Source organism: Heliconius melpomene, chromosome 2, assembly GCF_056956725.1.
Source record: "Heliconius melpomene rosina isolate 202511_hmr_F chromosome 2, ASM5695672v1, whole genome shotgun sequence".
Taxonomy (NCBI): domain Eukaryota; kingdom Metazoa; phylum Arthropoda; class Insecta; order Lepidoptera; family Nymphalidae; genus Heliconius; species Heliconius melpomene.
The window spans coordinates 4,293,103-4,303,583 of record NC_140390.1 but is presented as its reverse complement, the minus strand read 5'-3'; the positions used below and the strand labels follow the sequence as shown (position 1 = coordinate 4,303,583).

The window sequence follows — 10,481 nt, the reverse complement described above, 5'->3', positions numbered from 1 at the left end:
AGTACAAAAAATAGACCATTATATTAAATAAATATATGCCGTATACATTTATTTATATTGATAGTTCACAATAGACGTCCGCCACATTGTTACTTAAATTGTCACTTAATAACTTTATATTATGTATTATAATAACATTTACATTAAAAATAAATGCTTATTTTTATTATGAATTATCATTTTAGCAATAAAGTATATTAAATAAGTAATTTAAAAAAATTTATATAACATATAAATCATAGTTTAATTACGATATTTTTCTCATCATCCTAAGGTATAAAAAAAAGAAATAATTTCATTCACGATATCGGCAATGGCTAATGAGTGAGCAATAGAGCTTGTTTATAAAAGACGTTGGGAGGCATTTATTGGCAGTTTTGTTCTTGCTTAGCTAGCGTTTACTGTGTTGTATTATAAATTCAATATTCTAATAGTTTCTTTGTGGTGTTCTCATTATGGCGTTTCTTGAAGGACCTTCGATAAAACAAATAGAAATGATAAAACAGGAACTCGGGGAGGGGCCCGATGACTTGGAAAGGGGTGTTAGAGACCTTCGAAGTATGTGTGCGGCCAACCCTTATTTGCCAAATGCAGATGCTTTAGGTAAATATTTTATTTAATATTTTAATTTAAAAGTTTGCGTAATATAATTATGGTGCACGTTTCAATTTTACAAAAAAAATATTTTTACGGTTTTTTAATACCTTTTTTATTTTATTAGTCTATTAGGTATTATTCGTTTTATTAAATCACGTTTAATACTTATACTTTTAATAAAGATAATAATAGATATAATCTATTATAATCCATTTTCTATTATAATTTTTGATTTAACTAAATTTAATTTTTCTATTTTAATAAATAGTTTAAATTAAAAATCGTTTAGGTACGTATTTATATACTTTAAGCCGGATAATTAATCATATAATGATAAATCATCTTGCACTCTAGGTCTTTAATACTTACTTTACTTGACTATACTTGGCTCTATTTAACTCTAATGCAAGTTTCAATTTAAAAGAAATATTAAACTAGAACAGAACTGCTAGAACTGTTTTGGTTTCATTCCGATACATGATGATGATCATTTAAAACATCGTTTCCGATTAAATTTAATTGTATAAAAGAAAATTAAAGGCGATTTTCTTTTTTCGATATCGATTTTTTTTATAAAAAAAATACATTGAATTTATGCATAATTATTTTAAAAACAAAATATTAAGAACTATATATCTATTACGAATTGCGCTTGAATAGATGAATAATATAAAGTATTTTATTAATGAACATTTACATAACTTTAATGGATGTCTTTATGTGGATATAAAGACATCCACGAATTTGGGAAGCCATTTCCGTATCTACTCGGCGATACGTTTTGCCACTATGATGGTGATACACGTACGGCATTTTATGTCCAAGAGCACGTCTACAATTTTTTTAATCTAAACAAGTCCTTACAGTAACTCTAATCTACATGTTCGATTGAAATCCTTATTTTGAACTTTGTTTAGATTTCTACTAGGACTTTTGTTTTCGTAGAAATATTTTTCTCGACATTTAATTTTTTATTTACATTTTTTATGATTTAAATTTTTCCTGCCCATTTTGTGCTCAGAATTCCCTTCCTGTATAGTTTCGTTCTTTTAAAAACATAACATTTTGTATATTTTGAAAAATAATTCTCTCATAAAATCCACCACGAATCCACAACGCTATCATTTGTCATCATTTCATATCATCATACCACTCACGGGAACAACGTAAGTCACTGTATTTTAATTAGTTACTCCATTTCTGAGATTATCGTGAATAACAAACATTTTAAAAATCATTGTTTTGGGTTCTACCTACTATTAATCAATGCCCCCAATAACGTATTTTCTCTTATATGTATATTGCATGTACAGAGCGTGGGAAATTGAATACAACTACGATATTTTTGTTGACATAAGTTTTATTTTGGACTTATTTTTTTTCCATTTTTATTTTCATTAGGTTTCAAGTTTATTCATATCAAGTTTAATTAAAATCAATTCTGCGATTTAGCCGTGAAACAATAACAAACGGACAGAGCTACTTTCACATTTTTTATTTTACAATATAAAATATATAACAAGTTTACATTTATAATTCGGTTCTCAGCCTTCTGCAATCAAGAACCACCAATGCCTTTTTTGTCTGTGCCAGACTAAAACACACTTCCGTATTTTTGACATAATTCGTGTAGGAAACACGGAAGTTGATTTTTTTATCACATAGATCCGATCGAGTTTCGTTATCATTTAAATTGATTTAAATAATCTATTAAAAGTAATTTTGATTATTTTCTGACATCCTTAAGTTGCAAATAATATGTTTTATTGGTTTCGTAAATATTTAAAATACAAACTACAGTTTTACAATAAGTTGATTTAAATAATCTATTAAAAATAGTTTTGTCGATTTTCTGTGTTTGTTTCTTAAGTTGCAAAAAATATGTATCATTAATTTCGTAAATATGTATTTAAAAATAAATATTTTATTTTCTAAATCAATACCTTGCTATGTTAATAATCTTAATTACGAGTCCCATTATATAAAAAAAATAACGCTACAAAAATTTTATTCTTTTTATCCTAAATTAGGTAATACATGTGTAATTATTACAAAATAAAATATGTTAATTATTATATCGGTTTGCCGTTCAGCGTCAATGGTGACTTACTGACCTTGTTCTCTTACTTTTATTGTTTACACGCAATTAAAGCACTAACTTGCATTTTATTCTGACTTTGTGAAATGTTGCAATTGTTCAAGTTCTCTTTTAGTTTAGTATGCGATATCGATGTTGTTTCGTAAGTGCTCTTGAGACGAATATTTTATTCTAAGAACGTTTAGTTTAAACAAATAACTGTTAGTTTAACACAATTTTAAATTTATCTATCTTTAAAAATATTTTATTTTAAGATTTTTGTATTTTATTATCTACTAATCAATAAATGCTTGAGGAAGTATGCTTATGTTTATAAAATATTGTTAAAATAAGTAATAAGCACCTAATATCCATCGGCCTCACAATTAATATGTAATATTGCCGCAATGGGACAGAGTGTGACTGTAAAGTCGATTGTGAGTTCGATTCCTACTCAGTGGAATCAATTATTTTCATTTCTCAATTCCAGAACTCATATATTGATATAATGTCTCGCAAATTGTGCGGAAACTGGGAAACGAAATCTATTAAAAAATATCACTACATTTAGAAATTGGTACGGAACCCTTAATGGGCGAGTCTGAATCGCATTGGATCAGTTTTTTATCCACAGATATCAATTAGGTAGGCCAAGAACAAGAACATATAAGTAGATATGACATTCCCTTCTCAACTTTGTATGTATTTTAATGATTGAAGTACCTATTTGTTAAATGACTGTGTTTTCAGGTGTGAGAAACAAAAAAATCCTTCATACTTAAATCTATATAGCAAGAATCGAACCATCAACCATCGAGTCTTTAGTGAGCTATTTATTAACTGCTCCATATGTTAGATACTTATGTTATTTTAAATACAAAGTAATATACTGTTCAGCACTTGGCTCATCCTGATGACCGGTTTAACAACTAAAGCTAAACAAGAATAACCCTTCTTAAAATTTAAATTAAGTATACGTAGGTATATTTTCAATTTTTAAAAATTTTTTTTACAAGCAACGATACTGTGACAAAAATATATTATATATTAATCAAATCAGCTTCACGCTGTATCCCGCTATAGCAAGTAAGGCAGAGGGAACCTAGTTTTTTTCCAAGGTATTGCGTGTTGAGTGGCGGAGCTCAAGACCGGGTTTTTGCCACCAGAGCGAAGAAATGAAATATTAATCAATACTTAGTTCATTCTCTCAAATGAGGATCGAACCCACAGTTCACGTTACAGTCACACCCTTGTGCCATATAAAAATATTAATATTATTTAAATTAATTTGTGTGCGTACTTTTCCGTTCCACAAGGGGACATAATTATGAACTTTGAGAGAAATATATTTAAAATACTAACAAAGTGTAAATATAGATATAGGTGTGTGATAATAATCAATTTACATAGCAATGAAATATTTTTTTAAGGAGTACCTAGTATTTAAATTTGTCATTTAACCGGTATTTCCACTGACTCGTTCCATAGAGCGCTTATTAGAGCCTCGAAGTATTGTTTTGAAGAAAAAAATCCTTGAAAATTCTACATAGGTAATTTTATTTTATGTCCTACATTTATTATATAAATATTACGTTCGAATTCCGCGTGCCATTGATAAGTACTTAAATATTTAAATATACATATTACATGCATAAAGAGACCTTAACGTGACGCAGCGGGACAGCGTGATGGCTGTGGATGCGATCCCACTCCTAGCAATTAATTATTTATATTAACAAGTCAAAGCACGGCGTTGAATTCCGCCACTCAACACTCAGTGTCATTGACGATGCCGATGTTGCCTACACAATTGTAATTGCTTCAATTTAGCCCTGATCTTTGATGCTCGTGTCGTTAAAATTAAATTGCATTGATTCTGTTAACAAAAAACCGGCTAAGTGCGAGTCCTTCTCATCCACTCAGTGGTTCCGTACTAATTTCATGATTGTACAAACCTATGTTTACGGGCAGATGCACTCATCATTTATTAAATTAACTACAAAAGTAAATTTGTAAATCTTTTCTTTTTCTACGATATATCTATCTACCTATTAATTTCTATTTTTCTGACTTCTTCCCTTTTTTTGTAAGTCTACTCGCTTATTGCTAAACTTCATAATTGTAACTCCTGGTAGTATACTCTATAGTTAGTACATTTTTATACTAATTTTATTCGTAATGCAGCATAAACGGTCATATCTTTTATTTTTGTCGTGCTCCAAGGGACCGTAGTCCTCGATATTTGATATTAATTTCAGCCTGATATCTCTACGCGATCCTGTGAACACAACGAAGGGTCTCAAAAGACGGACTTACGGACGGACAGACAAACACACAGATGCATATCAGTGTTCCTATAGGGCTCAGTTTTTTTTAGCTAAGACCTAAAAAGGAGAAAATATGTATATGTGTATCAATAGTTATAAATAAATATTCTACTAACTACTATTGACAGATTTTTCTTAAAATAATATATATTATATATGTATTGTGTTATTAGTCGACCAATGCAAAGAAAATAGATATACTTACCTAGGTATAATTTATTTTGTAGGTACTATTAAAGTTTCTATTCAGTAAATATTTATTTTGTAGTAATCTAAATAGACTTAAGTACATAATTTTTATTATTGACAATTGAAACGTAATTTCTTATTATTAAGTAAATAGGTACTTACAATAATTTATTTATAATAATTGTGACGTCATCATGACGACGATACTGTTTAAACGAGATGTGAGGTGATAATTTAACTCGTGCATTATTAAAATATATTTATTTAGAGGAAAAAATAAAATAGTTTTTACATATAACGATATTTTATGTTTATTTAGAACTATTCTCTACAAAATTTAGATTTATTTAAACCTTAGCATTATAATAGGTAGTTTACTCTTGCGAGTTCAACGTAGTCCTTAATGAGTCCGCTCCGCTCGCAACGGAAATAAAGAAGATGATATGTAGGCAAAAAATATTATTAATTTTCATAAAATATATTGTCCACAGAAACACAATTACTGCAGGTGTTTCTGCGAGGCTGCCGGATGGACTTTGAGAGAGCACGAAAAAAATTGGAAACATTTTGCTACGCTCGGTCGCGCTTCAGAGATCTGTATGAGCATCGGTCTATTACAGAACCGCCTCTAAACGAAGTTTGCAAATTTTTGTAAGTACCTTATTATTAGAATTATAATATAGTAGGTACAGTTACAATACGCAATGTCAAAATGGGGAACGGTGTCTTAACGCTAGGTCCCCTCTGCCTACATTGCTGTGTGCGTGAAGCTGATTTTTGGGATCCCTATTTTTTGAAGAAAAAAAGAACCCTTATAAGATCGTAATTATTGTCCTTACAGCCATCGTTTTTAAAAATGAATAATAGGTTTTTCTTAATAATAAGCCCTCTATAAGCCCTCTTTAACGAGAACAGTCCTTTTTAAAGAAACATGAATAATTTACACGTAACTCGTTATACGGGAATACTCCTATAACGCAGAACCAATTTGACATGTTGTATGAAAATGAAATCCCCCTAGGATTACCTATTTTTAGTTCAATTAGGAGCAGGACAATCCTAAATCTAAAAAACTGTAATATATGCTGTCCGGAAGTCTTAAGGAGATAAGTAACGATAATTATAGCTGCTGCATTATATCACTTATAAATAAAAATATTAATCATTATATTCATTATCCATCCAAAAATGAAGGCCAGGCCAGTCGACGCACAAACGTGCCACTGTAAACGCGAAGTTTGTGGGTTCGATTCCCATTCGAGGAAATGTAAAGGATACGGAGTTTCTCAATGCTAGGTTCCCAGGTTCCTATTGCCTACCCTGCTGCCATGTGCGGAATACAGAGCTAAAAACATGTTCACAGTCCTGGCTTGTACCACAATACATATATTTTAATAAATCATAGACATATTAATTAAAATATTACTTCCCTATTATAATTTTTATGAAAATAAATTTATCTTCCTCAATATCTTACATAATTGATACAGAGGATGAATATTAAAATATATTCATTAATATACCTAACGTCATTTAAAAATGTATAAATTAATAATATTTCTAGTTATTAGGCTTCCTATAGTGCATATTAAATTAAAGTGTTAATTAAATTTGAGATTTAAGTTATAAGTAAATATTTTTTTTTTTATTAAACCATTTTTATAATAAATATTAAATTTATAATAATAAATTGTATAATATTTATATATAACTACTTTATAATCTATTTCATTCAATGTTAGCGATTTGACGCTATATAGCTGACTAAACTCATATTTTAATTTTCCTCAAGATGCAGGTCAAGGATTACTTTCTTAGCCTTTTTCTTTATTATTGCGAAATAGCGAATAGTTGTGCATGCATTTTTCATTTATAATATTTTGCTGCCATTTTTGTATTTAAATGCATAATAATTGAAATATTTATCCTGCATGTAGCAAGGGCGGCAGAGGGAGAATAGAAACGTAAAAGAATAATATTTCATTCCCTCGAATGGGAATAGAATCCACAACCTGTCGTTAACAATCACAACCTTGTGCCCCTGCGTCACTGGCCTCTATTATTATATAAATATTTATTGCGTCGACAACATAATTATGTACGTACCTTGTAAGTAAGCGTGTAAGCAAATTGGCTAAGCCAAAAAATAAGAACAAATATTTATCTATAAATATATCATGATGATGAGGCTAGTCGTGGAGTTAAGGATTCGATCCTCACTCGAAGAAATGAAATATTTATTTAAATTTTTTATTACTTCGCTCTAGTGTCGAGACATAGCGCGGCGTTGAGATCCGCTGCTCAACAGGCAATGCCTCCAGAATTCGACGTAAATGGATTGCCACTTCCCTTTGCCAATCCTGCTGTGTGAGGGATACAGCGTGAAATTGATGATTATATATATAATCAACCAAATATTCTTTTCACAGAGATATAATACCTCTTCCCAAGCTAACAGATGAGGGTCTCCGGGTAACAATATTTAGAGTACGACCAAACTATCCTGAAAGTGCATCAGATATAAGCGCAGCAGTGCGCGCCATATTACTTATAAGCGATGTACGCATGCACGACGAAACACTCATCGCTGGTGACGTCTTCATATGGGAGGTGGGGCCTTTGAACTTATTTAAAATTCATTTATTTTCATTCTATATTATCGTTTTATGATAATTAAGCAAATAATATTCTCTTAGGTGACATATTATATAGTCAAATATTTTAGAACAAGGTTTTAAACTAGTTTTGATTGTGCTTTAAATAAATTACTGCCTAGAGGATTGAAGGTTGCGCGTTCGATTCCTGTTGTAATATAAATATTGAATGTGCAGTTTGTTCCGGTACGACATTAATTTTAAATAATTAGCATTTGGTATGGATTTATATACTATTAATATAAACTAATAAAAAAAATTACATGAATATATAAGAAAAAAGATAAAAAGATTATAAAATAATTAATTTTGTTATTCATGTTTATTATAACTTCAAGCTGTATCGACAGCGGAGTGGCCAAAGAAAATGAAGCGCCAAACGCTAAGGTTTCTCCATACCTCTTTTGCCTCGTCCACTGTCATCAACCTTTTCATACTTACATTCCAGAGGGTCTTCATGCTATTTACGGGACCTTCCTCCAGTATCTCTCTTATTGCTCACTTTTCCGTCATAAACCTTTTTTGCCATTCTTTCCACACTCATTCATTCGACGTGCCTAAATATCTGTTCGCTATGCGACCATTTACAACGATAATACATACTTATATGTATAATATAACATAATATAAGCGTTTCCCCAGGCGTCGCACGTACGCGCGTCCATAGCCGCCCGCGTGGCAGCCTCAGCCAGCTCCGTGCGCCGGAGCATCCAGCTCGCGCAGGCCGCGTACCCGCAACGCATGCGGCGCATACACGTCGTGGGTGCTCCCTCCCTCGTCGCCTCCTCTCTGAACCTCATGAGATCCTGCGTCAATGAGAAGATAAGGAAACGGGTAAAATACGTCACTGTTTTTATTGTTTTTTTAATTTCTACTTGTTTCCCATATACGGTATGGTAGGTAGAGGGAATACAGTATTTAGATACTCCTTTCTCCATTTTTCGATTGATTGGAATTTAACGCAACTCTTTTGTCTTCTTTTCCTAAGTAACAATAGTTCTTGTTCTCGGGTAAGAATCGAACCTATAACCGTCGCGTTTACTGCCAGTTGCTGCGCCAACACGGTTTACTTATTTGTATTGTAATATTGTATTTAGGAAATTAAGTATTTAAATGTAAAATTAAAACTTGAATGGTGAAATCATTTCTATACCTGCCACGAAGACCTTGACAATGAACTCAATGATCGGGGACGTTATTCAGTTCATAGATATTATAAATGCAAATAATTATAATTGCTTTTGTAACTTATAAAGTCCTTGCTTAGGAAAATAGGAACTAAGTAGTAAAGTGATTATTGTTTTCAGTATTACTTGCACTCTAAAACTGAAGAGCTGTTCGACCATTTCCCGGCACGAGTGCTGCCTGCTGAGTGGGGAGGAGAAGAAGAATCGATAGAGATTTTAAATAAGAAATGGCGGCGTAGGGTCGACGAAGTAAGAGATTACCTTCGTGATTTAAGCGAAGTGTGCAACGTGTGTCCAGATTCACATTATGACAATGATATCTATGGAGTCGTTGGCTCCTTCAGAAAACTAGATATCGATTAATTGTGTGGCTTATTATATTTTTTTTCATATTTAAAAATACCATTTAATTTGAATAGTTGTTAGTAAGTTTAGCTTTGTAGTTGAAGTATTTCTAGTGATTTTTTTTTAAACTTATTTTTTCTATTAGATATAATTATAATATACTCTAAAATATGAGACGTAACTACATATATATTTTTTTAATATATAAGTAGTTGTACCAAGTGAAGATGTTTCCTTAAACAAGATAATAAACAACGCTATATAACTATAATGTCTGTTGTAGCAACTGGCTTTGTGCCAAAATAGGATATATTAGCATATAGTGAAAAAAAATAAAAAATACACGAACATTATACTCACATGGTTTTTTATTTACCTTAAAAATTATAGACTTTAAGAATTGTACTCCTAAAAATTAGGCAAACGTGGCAAAATTGCGTAACTTCACTTAACATGTCTTATAGACATAAATTTAACCCGTTTAAAAAGGTTTGTTTTTTATTCTAATAACAATAATTATTATGTTCTTATATGACGAAATTAAATACGGAAGAAAAACGTAAATCATTCGTCGTGGCCGTCGTGTCGTTCGTGGCCAAATGTATATACAGAGTGTCCCAGGAGTCAACGATAAAACGAAATCAGGTGATAGACCAAGTCGTGACAGTTATGAGAAAAATATAAAAAAAATCTTTGTCATGTATTTTTCATATTATATTGATTTTAAAAAATATCGGAAAAACCGACACCCTGTGATGATTTTTCAAGTCCTAAGACTACAAATATTACTCTTTCTTTATTTTTTTTTCTGTAATGTAATCATGAGTAACCCTTCTGTGAATTACACTTTAAGATTTAATCGTACCTGCATCAGTTTTCAATAAAATGTGGTGTTTTTGCCAAACATTAAATTCAAAATATTTACTACACCCAACTTTAACCGACTGTACTATAAAAAAAATGTACTACACTGTTTTTGCAAGTAACTTTAAAAATTGGCGCATTTAATCTGGACTCCGAAATGGTACGACATTTGCTGGATTACTTCTTTGTTGAAGAGAGAAAAATCGAAATACACGATAATCGGGATGACGTTCAGCTTTTT

General features: G+C 31.0%; 1 protein-coding gene across 1 annotated transcript; it reads left to right on the top strand.

Annotated features, from left to right (window-relative positions):
* Positions 1–352: 352 nt before the first annotated feature.
* On the top strand, positions 353–9,735 carry LOC146540465 (retinol-binding protein pinta-like). The gene is made up of 5 exons (XM_085206944.1): positions 353–603; positions 5,682–5,841; positions 7,620–7,800; positions 8,487–8,678; positions 9,152–9,735. Exons 1-5 carry the CDS (start codon positions 456–458, stop codon positions 9,392–9,394), a joined length of 924 nt encoding a protein of 307 aa, XP_085063070.1. The 5' UTR covers positions 353–455; the 3' UTR covers positions 9,395–9,735.
* The last annotated feature ends 746 nt before the right edge of the window (positions 9,736–10,481 follow it).